This window comes from Harpia harpyja, chromosome 19 (genome assembly GCF_026419915.1).
Source record: "Harpia harpyja isolate bHarHar1 chromosome 19, bHarHar1 primary haplotype, whole genome shotgun sequence".
Taxonomy (NCBI): Eukaryota; Metazoa; Chordata; class Aves; order Accipitriformes; family Accipitridae; genus Harpia; species Harpia harpyja.
The window spans coordinates 18,237,806-18,257,572 of record NC_068958.1 but is presented as its reverse complement, the minus strand read 5'-3'; the positions used below and the strand labels follow the sequence as shown (position 1 = coordinate 18,257,572).

Below are 19,767 nucleotides of genomic sequence, written 5' to 3'. Positions count from 1 at the left end.
AAATTTACTTCTTAGGCCTCTTTCTTTCAGGAGTGCTCCATTGCTGCAGTTCCACCAATAAGCTCCACTTGCGCTGTCTGAACAGTCTCTCGATTACTTAATACATTACTTAGCAGAGAGCAGAATTTAGGCAGGGAGTCAGATCAGTAAGCAGCTTATACCCAGGCAAACAGCAGCTTTATCAAGGGACAGTTACATTCCGAAACTTCACAAGAGGCCTGCCTTATAAGCCCTTTTTAAGTGATGTCAAACAGTACGAAACGCCTACAGACTGAATTTTCACAACCACCAAATTGGGTTTGATGAATGTTGCAATCTTTGTTCATCACCTTAAGCTCTGAATTAAAGCACAGTTCAAGAGACCCTGAGTGCCATGCAGCGGAGTCCTCTACTACAATATCTCAGAGATTATTTATAGAACTATCATCAGATATGCAGGAACTACAATACATGAATTTTCCCCGATCATTTTCCCCCCTTTTTCGGCTTAATCTGCTAAGCAGGATTTTTAGGAAAAAAGCCCCAGTGTTTGACACCTTTCTGCTCATTCTTTTCTGTTACACTAAGTTTAGCACCAGTGAAAAGTGCTAAAAACTGCAGCGATGGGAAGATTCAGAAACAGATGCTCTTCACAGTTGTGGTGGCTCTTACAAGCATCAGATCTGACTTTCCTCATTAAATCTATGGGAAACTGAACGTTCAGTCCTGCTGATAATCCAACTTGGGCCAGGCTAATGGCATTTTCTTGTCTTCTGTCCCCTCTTGGCATGCCCAAATCCTACACATTACATGTCAGCAGAATTGAGGTACATGAGTAAGGATTCCTTTAGCACATCTGGCTGGTACAATAAATATCCAAACTAGTCATTTAACATGACAAATATATTGCAATCACACATACAACCCAGTAGGGAAACTAGTACATAAAGACTTCAGAAGGCCACACTCATGCCTGACCAGTTTACAAATGTCCTGGTCTCCTTTCATGCCCAGGATCAAGGTGAACTACCCGTGGTGAGAATGAATACCTATAAATAATAATTAGCACTATTCATCTTCAAAGCTTTTTACAAATATTAACTGCTCATTGCTCCTAACAGCCCTGGGAAGCACTGCAGGGAATTCTTTTATGAGAAAAAACAGGGACACAGAAAAAGAGACATAATCTTCAGGACCAGCCAGAGCATCACGTCCACCAACTAAGTGTTACACACTGACTTTTAGCACGTTCACTACTCAAGCTCCCTGGCCATGCACCAGCAATTACCCTGTGGTTAGCAGGACAAACACTAGCAGGTTACCATTTTCTTCTGAGGTCTGTTTCCATGCACGTTTCTACCCTCTGGTAAGCATAAATTGGCTGGTACCACAGAATTGATCATGAGCAGTAAATGAGCACCTTGATTTCTTAGCCCACTTCTCAGTAACTTGTTTGTATGCTTAGATCCTGAAGGACCAGGCTGTAGAGGAATTGAAGACTCATGGCTCGTGGACAGCTGCATTTTGGGAGCTGGGAACTCATGAATATCAAAAGCCCCGTGTCACGTTCAGCACTAAAGATCAGAGGAAGAGCTCCTGAATAGGCTGTGATTTTTTTTGTTTGTTTGTTTTGAAAGGAAATCAGCATCACAGTCAAACATCAAAATTCACACCTGACTCTGGCCGTTGGTTTTCCCTAACTTGGAGCATGTAGGTTCCTCCTCCCTCCAGAACATGACAATGTTAAGAATGAGCTGTGCAACTGAACAAGCATCTCTGTTCTCCAAACCACGTGCTGATGGTCATGGTGAAGTCATCTTTTATTTAAACTTGTTTAGAGCCAACACTTTTGTTGAGAGAAAAATATGGAGGTGATATTTAAATTTTTTTTTTAAACACAAACTGGAAACAGTTTTTAGCAGCAACGCATCTTTGGCACAAATAAGTCTATCTCTGCAAAAGGTTTGTAGCATAAGAGGCTGATCCTTGTTCTATGTAATTCTTGAGAAAGAAGGAAGTGTACTGGAATGTAAAAAGGCTGGGAGGATATTCAGCACATTATCCTTCCCCACCCTAACGAATCTGAGGCACATCCAAACCCACTTCCCAAGGTACATAGTTCTCACCCAGCTACTGGAAGGAGCTGAATGGCTTAACTTGTACAGACCAACATAAACAGTACATAGGTGATGTGTGCAAAGAAAAGAAACTCAAATACAGTAACATGTCCAGTAGAGAAAACCCATTTAGATGTAGGTCATTTTATTAAGCAAAAGGTAACAAAAGTATCAGTACAGATTTGCTGGTTTCTAACTTTTTATTGTATTACTTGTTCCTTATCCTTACCCTTGGGATTTTTTTTTTTTAAAGAGCCATTATAAAATATTTAGGTATCAAGTTTGCAGAACTTCAGAGAAATGTCAAAGAAAAATTATGAAAAGCTGAGCTGTCAAAATCCATTGAAGAGTAAAGCCCTGTGCTGTAACATCTGACAGCTTATGCACTGCTTCACTGTCATCTGGCATGACAAGAAGGAAGTCGTAAGAGAGTAAAAATAGTAGAAGTGAGTAACCTTATTTCACCATTCGGTTTGCAAATGGCGAAGACAGACCAGCACATTGATCGAGTGAATCAGATGGTCAGCAATCTTCCACTCTTCCTAAACCACAGCGTAACCACGATGACTTAAATAAAACTCCAAACAACTCATTTTTAAGGAGACAACACTCCTGTAAATCTACAAAAACATTCCCATGTACAATTATTCTCAGAAATATGAGCAAGCAGGAAACACGCGTATGCAGGGTGTGCCTGACCTAATTCTACAGTCTACTACTTTAGAACAAGACTTATTTCTAATATAATTGCACGCCTTTCAAAAAAGTTTAGCCTTGCTTTAATTTCCTAAAAGATATCCTTGGAACATGTCAAAAGGGTCTCTAAACATAAAAGCAGAAAAACAAATTAGCAATGATTGAATTCCTCCTCTGGAGAGAAAAAGAGAAATCTCACAGGCTTAAGATAAATAATGAGAAGCATTTCCTGTACGAAAGGATTAGCAAATCAGTATAGGGTATGTCTAAACCACAACGGGAGTGCAGCACAGAGATACTCAAGCCAGGAGAGATCCGCTGGCCAAGGCTTCACTGTGCCATACACAACGTGTGGATTTGTCAGTCGGAGGCCAGATGCAGTCTAGCTGTTTCAGTCCTGTACCACGCTGAGTGAGTTAACCTGGCCTCTCTCATGTACTACTCACCACTCAGATTCATCTTCTCTCAGCTGGTCCCCTCTTGTGTACCCTATACGATTTTGGAATTTGGTTAAGTGAAAAAGCAGTGATTAAACTTGCTATGAAAAAATATCATATTGGCAAGTAGGCAGCAATCCAACTTTCTAATTTTCATAAAAACTATTTGCTTTTGATCATCAGATGCATACTTCCCCAGAGAGGATGAGGAAGAGAAAAATAACCATACTGCTTTTCAGCTCAGTTCAGTGGCAATAAAAATTCCCCAGTCATAGGGAAGCATACCAGAGGGCTGTGCAGAATGAGAGTAATCCAACCGTTAGAAAGAAAGGCAAAAAGTAAAGCTTTCTGCTCTATTAAAGATTGAGAACAGATCTGGGGTCTCATTCTGTAAATATGAAGGAAATCCACTGAAAACAGCAGGTTTGAATTTGCATGAATGAGACTGGAGTCAAACCCTAGGAATTTTGGCCCCAGCTTCTGTTCATTCCCACACCTGTAACTTGGGAGTCCCTGAAGATTTTAAAAAATCAAATGGAGAAAGCAGGGAAAGGAAATGGCGTAGAAGGGCACAGGAAAAAAAACCTGCCAGGCGGTGCCTGCTCTAGTCTCAACAGAGCCTCCTGTCTTATGCTATGCTTTGTTCCCTTCTGCATTCCCAGTAAGAGGGAAACACAGCACCATTAGGAAATTGGAAAAGACAAAGTAATTATAAAACCTGCCTATTAAAAAACATCTTCAGTATCAATTGTATAAAACTCCCCTAGAGTTTAAAATGCAAGAAGCTACCTTTCCTTTTACAAGTTGCTGGGAGTAAACACAAGCCTGTTGATTCTTTATCTACTAAAAAATAAAAGTGAGTGATGGGCCCACATTATCAGTATTGCAGAGTTTACATTAGAAGAAAGGCAATTCCAAAGCAATGACGCATCCTGCTTTTAAAGCGTACTCCTTGCTTTTGGCCAAATTCTACAGTCTTTAAAGATTTTAAGATTCAGAGGGTCTCTCATTCTCATAGCAGGTGGTTTTTTTGGTCTTTGTTTTTTTTAAAAGCATTTTTCCAGTCATCAGGCACAAATCTGGTTCCTCATTACTACTTCTCTTTTAACCATAAGACTTGTCTAGATCAGTTTTTATCCTCTTCCAGAAGGTGAAGGGCCATGCGTGAAGTCTCACATAAGCAGGGAAGCTGGTGTCACCAGGCTGCCCTGGGCAAGTGTACCTTCTAGCACAAGGGTCTGAGCCCCAGGCACTGCCCTGTGTGGCTGAATCAAACAAGGGATGCTCGAGGCAACATAACACTTGACAGGTCTGAGGTTGGCCACTCACTGGCACCTGTAGATATGCCTGTACCACAGGAGAACAACATAAAAGTGTATTCACCCAGATTGCATCAGATAGAAAATCTACCTGGAGCCTTTAACATGCTTTTCTCATACCTACTAATGATCCTCGTTTCACTTTGCGCTATAGACGCAAACATATCCAGACAATAAAAGGCTGATGTATAGGTTGAACTAGCAGGGCATATTACAAAAGGCTTTTTGCTTGTTATGAAATAACTCTATCAATATACAGAAGAATCATTTTCCATCTGGCTTCAAAATATAGGTGGAAAAAAATGTCCAGCATGACTGATGCAATGCAGGACAGCCTGCAAATTCTGGCAAGAGACAGCAAGAAGGCTGATGAAATGCTTGATTGTTTTCTCCTATTCTGTGCATAGAGCTTCACTGTTAGGAAAGTTTACAGACTTACTCATTTACTTGAGTCTTAACAAAAATCCACTGTTTCTACAAATGCAATTCAAAACTACAGCCTGCAGTACAGTTTTCATGGTTTAACACTGCACATCCACACCTTGATTTAAGACCCATGGTTCACCAGGTCCTCCCGTAACTGCCAGCGCCTCATTTACAAGCTGAAAGCTCGCATCGTTGCTGGTGGCACTGATCCACACATCAGCGCCCCACACTGACAGCAACATTTATTTTGCCAACTTATAATCACCAAGACTAATACATGCAGAAAAATCATTGAGATTTATTAACCTGAAGTAACCTATTATAGGCTTTTCCAAAATAGTAAAGTTATACTGTGGCTGCCTCATCAACTGGAATAGATGAAGTGCATCCAGGAATGTCCTACCATTGGGTGTCTCGGAAGGGAACAAAATTTCTGAATAAGGCAACAGGTTAATGCTTTGCTAGGGCTACTTCCCTCCCTGTGAGGCTCAAGGTACTAGTGTTAAAAGAGCACAACCAAGCAACCTATAAAAGCTATTTCCACTATTCACACTATTGGGTTAAAGACAGTCATCTGAAAAATTATAGTTCTTATATTTGATCCTCATAAAGAGCTTCTTAACACTGTAGTAATGGCAGCTTTGCTAGTGCTATCTGATTAAATTCAGTCAGCAATTTAAATAAAGCTGGCCATGCCCATATAGAATATAGACCTCCTTTCTAGGCAGAAGGATGGAGTACGCAGATCTGATCAGGGTAAGGGGAAAAACTCTGGTGAAAGATGAACTGTTGCAAATATAACCAGGATATTCTTCTCTAGAGACAGGAAAAACAAATGTTCCCCTGTTAAAATACAGAATACTGAGCTAAATAAAGTTTTAAGCCAGGTGACACCTAGGAGTTACACTCTGTCTTCACCTGTGTTAGATTAAGCTACAAATACTTATGTGAAAATCTGCAACAGGAGCAGCAGCAGCAGAAATAAGAGTTTTGCCCTGTGTTCTCTGTTCCACCATTTTCTGCAAAACTACTTACAAAGCTTTCACAAAAAACCCCCATGTTTCAACAAAGCATAAAAGCAAGACCTGCCTTACCCCTTTAGATTTTAAAATGCTATTTTCTCTCTCAATTTTTCTTCTTAGGCAGTTAAATCTAACTTGGTTTCAAATTCACACAATTTCAATTCCTACATCTACACTACAAGAAGTCAAGCTTCTCAATTATAAGCGATACAAAAAAGCATAAGGACAACAGTATTTCTGAGAAAGCTCTAACCCCGAGTCCAATATACCTGCAGACATCAGAACTTCTGAACAGAAATAATCACCCACGTTTCCTATTGTAACTCTAGAGCAAACCCTCTGCCAAGCACCCCCTCTCAAACACCACAGCTCCTTACTTACTGGCGGCTCATGTGTTCTCAGTGCTACCAACACCAATATCCTGAAATCCTTCTTTAACAGAGGGAAGCACTAAGTCACAGCAAAGCTACAGAGTTTAAACTGTTTGTGCAGCAATGGTCACTCCCCCAAAGCCCAGATGTCTGATTCATGTAAATATTTCAGCTTAAAAGTCCTCATCTCGACCCGTCCCTCCCAGCTGATTCATGAAAAGTTTGAATCTAAAAAAATCTGTATTGTAACAAATAGCTTTATATTAAGCCTCCTCTTTTCAGCAAAAGCCCCCCCCCCCAATCTCTCTCTCCCCAGATTCCTGGTTCAGGCACAGTTTTATTAAACCCTTGATGCCATATGCTTAAACACACTCCTGCCACTCATCTGCCACACATCCCTTACGCAGGCAGAAAGGAATTAACTACCAGAATTTCTGAATATGTACATAACCATGTGCACACAGATTCCCAAGTCCAGAAGACCTTGGACTTGGGCCCAAACAAACTTACAGTAACTGAGGATAAAGTGAGTTATTTTGATATGTCAATGCCCGCGCGATGCATTGCGGAGGCATTACACATTTACGTCACCTGGAAATGTTACCCTCTATTAGTTCAAATATTAAATCAATCTATTCTGTTGTTCTTAATGCTTTCCCCTAAGATATATCTGGATTGCTCAGAGACTGCTCCAAACACAGATTCACAGAACAATAGAATTAAATGTATCACATACCATGAATAATATATAAATTTTAATGCAAAGAGAACCTGAAGTAGGAAACTATTTTCATCCTGACTCATGCTAGTGATAAAGCATATGTGTGTACTGACAAGCTTTAAAGTCTGAACAGTACACAGCACCTAAACAGATTAATCAAAGATGCCTTAAGAGGTATCTTACTTAAAAACAAACCATACAATCCAACATAATAAAAACAAGTTCTCACTAATTTACTAACTCATCTTTGCACTGTACATACATATAACATATTGCAAGCACTTGGTTTGGGGGCAAGCTTTTGATTCTTTAATGCTCAGTTCTCTAGTCTATCCAGATATAGGTGCAATAAAGCACCTGTAGCCTGTTAAAGAGGTTGGGGGGAACCTAAAGAAAGAGAAACAGCCTCTAATCACTAAGGCATATTGTCCCACACAAGGTGAGGCAGGTTGCCATCATTCAGGACTATGAAAATCCACACAGAGCACACAATGCTCAAGATCAAGGCAGCTTGTTGCAATTTCAAAGCATGCAGTAGAGCATTCATCCCCAAAATCAGCAAGGAGATGACAGCAGGGTATAAATTAACACTTCAGCTCACTCTTGAGGGGCTGAACACATCATAAACCCCTCCTGTCTCCTTCACCACAGTGGCCTTAGGAGAGCCAGAAACTGCAGAGTGTCTGAAGCCCAGTACTTGGAGCTGTTGCTCCCACCACCTGCAATTCTGGCCTGCAACACAGGGTCCCAACAGCAACACACAGCCTGCAGCACCATAAAGGCTAAACTACCCTATTTGCTTTTAGCGTAGCAACTGGCCAGTGGTGGATCCTCTTGAGATGAGGATCACTGTATTAATCAGTATATTTTGAAATACACAACAGTTTTAATATGAATGGTTTATTTTACAGCAGAATATCCATAGAGAGAATATTCAGACTAAAACAAAATTCCTCTCCTTCCTTACTGAGCTTTTGGTTTCCTACAAAAAGTTAGCTGATGTTTCACCCATAGCAAAAAGCACCTACTTGCTTAGACTCTTATTTTAGAAAGGCTGCGAGCAGCTTAAAACTCCACCTTCCTTCTCTGGAAGGGATCCCAACAAGTAACTGCTCACTCATTCCCAGCTCATCTGCTACAACTCCAACTGCCATTCATTTTTAACCAATGACATGGCAGCAGCTTGAAAAACTAACAATAGATGGCAGATTTTTGAAAGTTGAATACAGTTACGGTAGCTATTCACCAAAGAGATTTCAGAGTAACAAAGCATACAGCACCAAAAAAACCCCAAACAAAAAACAACCAGGGAAGCTGCATACTGTTCAAAGAAATGCAATTAAATTTGAAAGTAAATATTCCCATCTTGAAAAAGCATTTCATCTGTACTACAGTCAGGAGGAGCTCAGTGCTTACTGATGTTAACCTGAATAAGTTCCGCTATACCTATACACCTCTGCCTCCGTTTCAGGGCCTGAAGGAGGGCTATGCAAGGGACACGGGAATGGGAAGAGGGCACAGCAGAGTAAGCCATCCCCTCTACCAGCAGCACAGGGCCCTGGTGCTCTGGGCCAGGCACTGCTGTCACTGATTAAAGGTCCAGCAGCAGTTTGTGTCCAGTGTGGAAGAACAGAACCAGGCTTGGCAAAACTCAAGTGTCATAACCGAGCACAGGAGATCTTTACCTAACTTTGGTATGAGACAGGCTGGCATGAGATCCCTGCCAGGGTAATTATCTGGCATCCCCACAAGGCACTGCCGTATCTCACCGCAACAGTCAGCAGGACAAGTCGCTGGAAGCCAGTTCAGATAAAGCCACTGAAGCTACAGCTGTACTGTCTGGCCGAAGGGCTGAGACACTCCTTATGAGCGGAGGCACAAGCAAAGTGAAGACTATCAGCGTGGCCTGTAGGAACAACAGAGTTCTCTGAACCAAGCAAGTTGTTTCATTTACATTAAGATAGAGACAATAACAAAAAGCAAAACAAAATAAGGCCTACCTTTTAGAGTGCAGCTGCATTGGTAAACTGCAAATAATACTAAAGTAATCCGAAACCAAAATAAACAGAAGAGTTTTCTTTAGCACAACTGCAGCTCATCAGGAAAACACATCTTGATTTGTTTTTAGGGAGGCAAGAGCAGGGGCTAAAATTGCAGGTAGGTAAAGCCAACCACTAGGACTCTGTCAATTTACATCAGCAGAGAACTTGATACCTTATTTTCAAGAACTGAAAAACATCTTGCTCAAGATTTCAAAATAACTATGGTTTACAATAGTACATTGGCAAGACACCTCTTCCTTTGTTTACATGTCTGGATAAATATTTTACATGTCAAGCATAGTTATAACACTTTCTAAGAATATTCCATTACATTCTTTCTTATGTGACTAATAATTCTTTCACAAAAATATTTGGCTAGTGTCACGTTTCAGCAAAATTAGCCAGGAATTGTAGCCATATTTTGTGGAAGCTTAAAAAAGGGAAAATACCACTAAAAAAAAATATACAAAATTGAAAAAGCAGAGACGATGCCTATTTCAACACACATAATGAGGTGTTCGTGCAGAGAAAAGGTGCCCATTTGGGTACTGAATAAGGTCACTCTTGAAAGTGGAAAGTTCCAAAATTGAAATGTATTCCAGAACAGTCCGCCCCAGCTCATTTTTAATTTGACAAGCAAGCAACCCATCAATATTCTAGCCAAATTTGCAGCTGGTTTCATGAGTATTTATCTCAAAGACTACAAGCAAAAGAAAGGCTAGGATTTTAAAAAATTTGTTTATTTCAAGGAAACAGTCTTCAAAGGCTATCCTTGTGAGGAATATTCAACTCCTCTGCTGAATAATCCAAGAGATTCACAAATAAATTAGCATATTCCAATAGTAGAGCTTATGTGCGATTTCAATAAATCCTTAAGAAGATAGGTCTTACTGCAAAGTGTTCTGGTTTCAGCTGGGATAGAGTTATTTGTCTTCCTAGTAGCTTGTATAGTGCTCTTTTGGGTTCAGTATGAGAAGAATGTTGATAACACACTGATGTTTTCAGTTGTGGCTAAGCAGTGTTTAGACTAAGTCAAGGATTTTTCAGCTTCTCATGCCCAGCCAGCAAGAAAGGCTGGAGGGGCACAAGAAGTTTGGAGGGGACACAGCCAGGACAGCTAACCCAAGCTGGCCAACAGGGTATTCCATACCATGTGATGTCATGCCCAGTATATAAACTGGGGGAGTGGGGCTGGGGAGAATCGCTGCTCAGGAACTAACTGGGCATCAGTTGGCGAGTGGTGAGCAATTGCATTGTGTATCACTTGTATATTCCAATCCTTTTACTATTATTATTGTCATTTTATTATTGTTATTATCATCATTATTAGTTTCTTCCTTTCTGTTCTATTAAATTGTTCTTATCTCAACCCATGAGTTTTACTTTTTCTTTTTTCCAATTCCCTCCCCCATCCCACTGGGGGCTGGTGGTGGAATGAGTGAGCGGCTGCATGGTGCTTAGCTGCTGGCTGGGGTTAAACCATGACAGAAGCCTGCTAATTAAAGGGTCTATTAATGTACATAGCAGCTCTCTCTAACCCTAGGATTTCAACTCAATCCCAATCAGACATAACCAAAACCGTGACATTTTAGAGCTCTTAATGTGGACTGCATGAAATTAATTTGCTATTTTCAATACGGCAGACAGCTAGACAAGATGCTTACAAGAAACCACCATCCCTAAGTGAACCTCTTGGTGGTAAACCTGGACCAAGACTCACATGGGCAGAAATCTCAGCACACTCAACACCAGCGGGTGAAATGCTTCTTCCAGCCCCATCTGTGGGACACTGCTGGGGCAGCACGAGGGTGCTGGTATGCTCATTGTCAGGGCTCCAGCTGCTCTGGGATAAGTAAAGCCTTTAAGTCTCACAGCTGTCAATTTGGCTGGCCTGAGTTCACAGGAGGTTTTGTTTTGAATTGTTATTTTTAATTCAGCTGTGACAAGCTCCTCATTAAAGACAGCAGTAAGTGTCTGCAACACAGAGGGTGAGACTGGAGAAGAGTCTATTTTCTGCATTAGTAAGAATTTCATCTTTCAGAAATGCAGTAATCCCACTCTACAAGTGGTGAAATGGCATTTCCCATAGTTGTCCACAACACCTTTAAAATGGTCTTGGAATGACTTAACAGCACAAAGGGAAGACAGATACAGATGCCACATGGCATATTAATCATATTAACCAATATCATGGCATATTAACCAATTTTCTGAAAACAATTAAGAGTTTCAAAAACAGCTTTTAAAAGAAGAGGCTCACCCCATGATCTTGGCAAAGAACATTTTGTAATAGGGACATTTGACAGACAGGGTACATTTTAAATATAGCACAGCCCTAATGCACTAAGCTCTCCACAGCTTTATAATTACCAGTAAATAGAAATCTAGTTTCCCCCTTGCTCATCCAACACTAGGTAACAGACATCATTGGACTGGTTTCACTTCAGTATCTAATGCAGCACATTCAAAGCTAACCGTCTCAAAACCAGCTGGTTATCACTGCTCCTCAAGTCTGACAGCAAAACTGCACGTAAACGCATTTCCTCGCTATCAAATACGTTCATTTAGGTCCTTCCGAGAGCGCCACATCATACAGCCCTGTGAGGGGACTACCATCTTTAGCAGGCTGGGAGCAGTGATGCAGAGCTGAGTCACAGCAATGTTTTCCTACCACTCAACAGCAGCCAAAACAGCACATCTCACCACAGCCTCACCCATACATTTGAAAACGGGACAGGTTGCTGCAGAGAGGGGGGCAGACATGCTCAGGCCCCATTACAGAATCTGAAACAGGGGACTATTCTGGGAGGTGATATGAGAAAGCTCCTCTCCCACTTGCTGCTCACACATGCCCAAGAAATGTGCACAATCAATACTTTTCTCCATTAGTGCAGCATCCCAATCAATGGCTTTTGATCATACTCAAAAAGGTTTTAAATTGCTGTGCAGTACAGCTTAATCCAGAGATAAGCAGCATTAAGGGTAAAAGCTAAAACCTGTCTAGTCCAAAATGACTCAAACATTAGCTAATTAACACACTGTAAGAATGGATCTCATAGAAACTATGGATATGAGCAAAAACTTGAGTTGGAGGTGCTTTATATTAAAGCTAAACCATTTCACAAATATACCTGAATCACCTGATTTGAAGATCACTGAATAATCTTATGATTTTTCATATTTGCACCTTGGTCTGTCTGAAAGGAAACAGAACAAAGTAGACCCTGTAGAAGAAAAAAGATCTTCCTCATATACATTAAACTCCATAGATTAAAAAAAAAAAAAAAAAGAATGGTAACAGCAAATCAGCACTTAGTGAAATTTAAATAATCTATATTTATTTTCTATTCCTTAGTTGGCCTCCTGAACGAAGTTACAAGAAATAAGGCAAATTTTTTGAAAACCTTGAAAGACTCCTTCCCAACACATGCAGTAAAGTCTCTAAAAACCATATTTGTATAAAAGGCCTTTGCTATTGTAAACTTCCATCTCCTGAGTCTGTATCAGTCACTAACACCTGACGAAGAGCAGTATTCTCAAAAAGCATTAGACTACAAGGAGGTTTGCAAGTGCAAGTGCCTGCCAGAACATTTATGTCAATGGATCAGGGAACTCATTCATAACTACCAACTGCTACAGCAGATAACATTCCAGGCAGACGTAACCTTTTCCGTGGCTAGAGATTATGCAATACCATGATTTTTGATCCACTCACCCAGAGGAAGAAGAAATTAGCTAGCTTTCACATGGGTTAAAGCTTCCTTGTTCTGTTTCCCTCCATTATTTGTTGCAGTTATGATGAACTAGCAGATGATATTAACCGCACATGAACTAGGAGACTTGTAAAATCCACTCAGCTAATTTCCAGTCCTACTAGAAACTCTTGCTGCAGCAACACAGCAGCTGGGAACAGTTTCTTCCTGCCTTTTTCCTACTCACCTCCTTTGTGGACCCTTCACTCCAGTTTCTCCAAGCTATCAAAACACCCCAAGTGAGAACTGCAGTCATTCAAGTTATAATACAGATACTACTTAGAGAAAAATAATGTCAATTATTATTAAACTGAGAAAATCACTAAAGTTGGGGCATATGCTTAATCAAGACCATTAACAGGACGCCCTATGGTATCATGTGGACTCACAGATTAATTTTGAAAAGGAAATGTCACCAGCTGTTGTCCCAGCAGGGTGAGCCACAGGGCTGGGCTCCAAGAAACCCAGCTACACTTTATAGACCCAGAATTATATTTATTGAGGAAACCCTTCTTTTATTAAATATGGCCTCGCTATTTTTGCCTGCCTAATCTGTTTTTCAAAGCTACATTGCCAAAACTTGACAGACAAGAAGCATTATCTGGCAGCAGCAACCACTAATTATTATACACCATTTCTTATTGCTGTCACAAGAGCAGGCTGCCACTGGACTTGAACGTTCTCGCACTACTCTATTGTGAGGAGCATTAGGCACAAGGCTCAGTTCTACTATTTTTATGGCTGCCAAGCTCTACTTCCTTCTGAAAACTCTCCGATTCAACAGACTAAACTACTACATCTCAACACATGGATCAGAGACACAGCACTATTTTATGAGAGCTAGTTGGTAGTTGCATTCAATTCCCAGTTCTTGTAATACATGCTTTTGCCACTGAAAGTATGACTAATAAATTTTAATCCATATTATTTGCCCACAAATTGCAAAGGCAGACCTGACGCACACAGAGCTGTGCTCTCATTTCTCCATCTTTATTCGATTTCCTTCACCCCTTTTTTTGCTTCTTTTGGCTATTTCAGTATTGGATCCCAGGCAGTTTTTTATTCTCACAGTAAACTGCTGACTAATTGTCTAATCACTCTGACAGTGGGATACATACAACCTGTTCCAATTTATAGTTCACAAGGGTATTACTATATTTGCGTGTTCAGTAGCAAAACTGATGCAATGACTGAACATTCCCACACTCAAGAGCAATCGGTGGATTAGCACCATTTTTAACAGCTGCACATAACACATTTGAGGTTGTTCTGAGGGCAAAAGCCAGGGAAAAAAACAATCCCAGTCATTGCAGATGAAATTACTGAATGTTGAACTTCAGCGACTACAGCCCATGTTCAGTGCTTCCTCTAAGACTACCAGCCATTGATTTTACTTCTCAATTTCAGGCCTCATGGAACAGCTGCCCTTCAAAAGTCCTAGCCCTCTTTTGTGCTGACAGGTAGGGCCAAAAAATACACAGGCCAGCATACAGTCTCTGCTCAGGCCAGAGGACACATCTTGACCACAAATTAGAACTGGAACAAGAGACAGGAGGAGAAATGGCCATGAAAGCTGATGAAATGACACACAGGGAAGGCAAGTACCAGGACTTCAGTTACTTAAAGCATCTGTAATTATTTCCCTGTAATAATACTCCTGAAACACACCCATGTGAAAGCCCACTTTACTTTGCCTTTGTGGTTCTGCTATGTTACAACCCAGCCTAGTTCAGTCCCCAGTCTGCTGCAAAGAAATTCTAGTCACCAGTTCCATGGGTACAGGCTAACAAGGTCTTGACAAGAAAAACCTTCCCGCTACTTCTACATCTGAGACTACAGGACATAGTCCTCATCTCTGCCGTCCTGTTATAACCCCATTCTCTGGAAAGCTGGATATCCTTTGACCCTCAAAACCACTGGTCCCTGGCCTTTCCTCCCACCACGCACAGACATATCCAGGGGTCCATCTTAGCTGTGAGCTGTCCGAGCCTCTCTGGGGACCATGTGGTAGCAAAAGCAGGATGTCAGGCTCTGCAGTAGAGACCAGCCACTAGCCATTCTCATCTCAGAAAACTGCAGTTTTGATATTCACGCTGCTAATCTGCCTTCTGCCGTGCTGCAGGCTGGATGAAGTCCCTCCTATAGGTGCATGTCCCCTGCCCCCCCCCAAGCAGTGGTTGCCTTCCTTTTCCCCAGGATAAAGCAGGGCCGCATGGGGCATCCTTAAGCAATCCCTATTTACCCTGGAGCACAGGGGGTTGGATTCATCTCACCCGAGCTGCCTAGATTACAAGTCCCAGCTTCTCTATACAGACACTGGTAAGAAACAACCACTGGAAGGCAATTCAGCTCCTCAGAATGCAGATGGGATCAGTCTGGGCTACAGGACACAGAAATTAGGGAATTTTTCAGAACTGGGAGCTGTTCAATAGACAACAGTTCACATGGCAAGGCCATCCAAAAGCCAGGGACCCAAAATTGTACTAACATGGCAAAAGATGGTCCACAAGCTCTAGCCGACTGTCATGTTGGAATCAGAAGGGATCTTGGGATCAGAAACCTGAAATCAGACGGGCTTTCGTCAACAGTCTGTCCAAGTCCACTCCAAAAACAGATATTACAATCACGTTGCTTCCACAGAAAATGTTAATTTTACCAAATTGGTAATTTCTGAACTCTTCATTAGCTCTGATTACGCTAGTTATGAATAAAGTAGAAGAAAAAATGGTGGTGGCTCCCCACCCCTTCACATTTCCCCACAGAAAAAGTATTTATTATGCTGCTTGTCTGGATATGGGTTAAATTAGCCAGTAATGAACTGATCCTCTAGCTAAATTTAGAATCATAGAATTGTTTAGGTTGGAAAAGTCTTTAAAGATCATCAAGTTGCACCATTTACTTTCTATTAAGCAGTTCATTTAAAAATCAGGAGATCCTTTAGACAGCTGAAGTGGCCTTTATCAGCAGGCACCAATTCAGCATTTTTCCTGTAAAGAAAGAGCTCATTATCCACACACTCCTCTGGGATCTCTAAGCAGAACGCAGCAGTTCCAGAATCTGCTCCCAAGCTAAAGTTTTAGCTAAAAGAGGTTCACTTTGCATTTATTAAACAAGACTTTACTTTCTCGTAGGAAGAAGAGTTTCTGACACTGGCTTTGGCAAGAACATGTAACTAACAGAGACTACACGGGTACGTGCTATTTCAGGTAGCTCTGCAAGTCTCCTTTCACAAGTTATTGGGCTGCTGAGTCAGCCTGTCATCATGCAGTGACTTTTATAACAGGACTGCAACTTTGTGATGCAATTATTAATACAGTACCACTACTACCTACTGCTTGGCCAATATTCCTTTATGATCACAGCTTTTGGCAAAAGGGGACAAAGGTGGTGTTAACTACTGTACAGCACTGAAGTCTTACAGCAAATTCATTACAAAGGGTGAAGTATCATTTGCCTTTCTCTACACCCAAATTTTCTACTTATGGGTTTTCAGGTATTTAAAGTGGAGTTAATAGCATTACTTTTAAACAATATTATACTCTGCTTTCTTTGACTGTGCTCCTACACTGTGAACTAACCACTTGGCTGCCTGTCATGGGCACATGGAAATGAGTTCAAGATGAGGTCGAGTGACAAACACATCCAAGCACGCCCCAAACTTTGTGGTGAAAGCATCAACTAATACAACCAGACATGATTCTTACTTCTCATGACCTGTAAAGACAGACTGAATTGCCACACAAAAAAATGTTACAATATCCTGAACAGAAAACTCCAAGCCAGTGGTTATGAAACCTCTTGGATTCTGAGAAGGCAAGACTGAACATGCCAAGATACGAAGGCACCTCAAAAAGACTAAAGTAAGATCAGATTTATGACCAAATCAGCTAAAGGAAGAGGGTTTCTCAATTCTGATGGTTAAAAATACTTTGGGGAAGGAGCAAGGATTACTGCTGTGTATAGCTCAGACATCGGGCTACCTCTGGAGCACAGAAAAATAAAGTGTAACACTGAGTAATGTTATACTGGACACATCCAACAAACCTGGCCACATTCACATGGATCTTAGATGATACATTTCTATTAGCAAAACTGTGACCAGTGATGAGGCTTCCTATTTTTGAGGCTCTGGAATTACTATCTTACCTTCCACTCAAAAGAACTGTCACAAAACCTTTCCAGAAAAAAAACCAACCCCAACAAAACCCCCAAAGCCCCAACCACTTTCTCTGCCTGTAGGTATATGCAATCTACATCAAACCGCTCAAATGTATTTGCTATAACTTGCTTCTCACCACTGTTGAGAAGTATATAAATAACCAGCTTGCGCCTTTCAACTACAACTTCTTCCAGGTAGACACCTGCAGCTTGACTGGGCCCCCTGAAGTCCACTCAACTTTATACAGAATAACTACAAAACAGAAAGCTCGCAAAATATAAAATTATGTGATGAACTCCTACCAAAAAGGTCTTGATTTTAAGCCCAAATCAAACAGAAAACTCATCCCCTTCCACTCTAGCAGCAAAAGACAGTACTGAAAGAGATCAAAAAGCATTTCATGTGCTGCAAATAAGTCTATCTTGAAACAAACACCAATTTAGCTAACTCAGCACACACCTGTTTCCATGACAGCATAAATTACTTTAATCTGTTCTTAATTGCTTTAAGAGAAGCTGAAATAAGTCTGGACACAGTCTTCTGCACAGGTTTCACTTAGGATTAGTCTACATAAACTGCTGAATTTCAACCATAAGATCAGACCATAGAAGACCCTCTAACACAGATGTTATTATAGAAAATAAAGACAATTGTGCCAGTATAAGCAATTGTTGTGCAGGCTGCTTTGCAAAAGAGCATTTTTTTAGTGACATAAGTACATAGAGGCTGTAAACAGTATCAGTCTATTTTAGTTAAAGGTGACTGTTTCCCTAAATAAAATTCCTCCACTGTAATAAAGGCATGTGTAACTCCAGTCTGAAGAATAACTAACAACTCTTACAAGCAGCTTTGCCTACAGACAAACCCACAGTTTTTGAGCCAAACAATTGACTGTTTTGATGCTTACATCACTGAAAATGCTTCTATGAACTGAGGGCAGAAGTATTTATAACGCTTAAATCCAGGTGACTGTCAGCAGTGCAGTCGCACAGTCCAGGCACCGGGGTAAATGAGGACACACCTCAACAGGGGGAGCTGAGCCATTCTGTTGATTCCCCAGACGCAACCTCCTTCCGATTAACAGTTCGTGATTTCTGCTAATGCCAGCAGGGAGGATTGCAAGTTTGTGGTGAGGATAAAGCAGGCACAGGGAGCACAGGTGAATTTTCTGCCTTAAAGCTATAACTTACTGCTACAACAAGACCTGGGTTTGCAGCAACCCTGGCAAAGTAATTCAAAACACTCTCCCTGCAGAGGTGTGTTCTCAGTCTCGCAGGTTTATACCCAAGATTGCCAGCATTATTATTACCCCTTCCCTGAAAAGCCTAAGGTCATTGAGAAGGCAGTACAGAGAGAGCGAGACCAGGATCAGAGACAGGGAAAGTCACAACACAAAAAGGTGCCTATGAGCAGAGGCAGGCTGAGGTCTCACCTATTACACCCGTTTAGGGAAAACCCCCTTAGAAACTCCTGCTCCCTTTCAAAGCACAGTGGGGCCAGAAAGGAGGGAGAAAAGGGAAGGTAGACTCAAGCCTAAAAACATGCTTAAGAATAATAATGCCCCAGCCTACAATCCCAGAACACACGTAGGAGGGCAGTGTGACCAACAAGCACCCTGAGAAGAGGATGTTTCCTGCTCCGGGGGTGGTGGTGGTCACAAGTAGCAGCCCCACCAGAGGGCACCGGGCACAGTCCAGGCCCCGAGGCCTCCCACACAGTACAGGGGAGAGGGGTGACGTGCCAAAGATGCAGGGATGCAGCACTAACTCAAGGGGCAACAGCCCCAGCCCCCTGCCAAACACAGAGTGTAGGAGAGGCCCCAAAGCCCCCCCCCCAAGTAAACACGGGGCAGGTGGAGGCATCCCCAGCCCCACAGATGGCCCTCCCTCAGCGCACACAAAGGCGGCCCCAGACGCACCTCCGCAAACGGGAGAAGGGCAGCCCCCCCGGCCCCACAGGCCCCTCCAAAGCCCATAGAGAACAATGGAGTCCCTTGTGACCCCACAGACATCCTCCTCAACGCCCGCAGGGGACAGGCAAGGCCTCCCCCCAACCCCGAGTGCCCCCCTTCCCCCGAGCACTCAGCGTACCACGGGCGCCCACAGGCCCGTAAGTCGCCCGCAAAGCACGGAGAGGGCCGGGAAGGCCCCTGAAGCCCCCCCAAGGTTCACAGAGGGCCAAAAAGAGCCCCCGCAGCCCCCCCCCCAAGCCCCACGGAGGGTCGGGAAGGCCCCACAGGCCATCCTAGGCCCCACGAAGGGCCCCCGGCCGCCCCCCCCCGCCTTTAGGCCTCACTCACCGCGTCCCCGCCGAGGCCGCTCCCTCACGCGGGCGGAGGGCGGGGTCCCGCCGCTAAGCCCCGCCCCGCCCCCGCCGCTACCCTGATTGGCCCCGCTCTCCCAGCCGGCTGGCCAATGGGAACCGGGAGGGGCGGGGGAGGCCGGGGGCGGGGCGTGGCGGGGCGTCCCGGGGCGCGCGGGTGCGGTGGGGCGCGCGCACCGGGGCGCATCTCCCGGTGCTCACGGCGCGGTGCTCACGGCGCGGTGCGCGTCCTCCCCGCCTCCCCCGTGTCTCCGGGCTCCCCCCGCCCTCACATCGTGCTTCCCCGGGTCACCCGGCTCCGCTCGTAGCAGCGCTGTCCCGTCTCGGTCGCTCCCGGTGGGAGAAAAAGGATAAACCCAAATATTCGAGCTGCACCCGCCCCCGCCGTGTCTCGGGATCCCTCC

General features: G+C 42.9%; 1 protein-coding gene across 5 annotated transcripts in view; it reads right to left on the bottom strand.

The window, feature by feature from the left end:
* Positions 1-19,416, bottom strand: part of KCTD20 (potassium channel tetramerization domain containing 20) — a 31,116-nt gene extending 11,700 nt beyond the window's left edge. Inside the window, exon 1 of one of the 5 annotated variants that reach the window (XM_052815754.1) lies at positions 19,341-19,416. Coding sequence is in view for 3 of the 5 variants with exons in the window: in XM_052815750.1 (XP_052671710.1) it covers positions 18,650-18,903 (254 nt within the window). In the remaining 2 variants the exon portion in view is untranslated. Of the gene's footprint in view, positions 1-6,377; positions 6,499-9,088; positions 9,213-12,261; positions 12,352-18,649; positions 18,914-19,340 lie in introns of those variants that run through there. The other 4 variants (XM_052815750.1, XM_052815755.1, XM_052815752.1 and 1 more) reach the window with 4 other exon arrangements.
* Between the last annotated feature and the right edge of the window lie 351 nt (positions 19,417-19,767).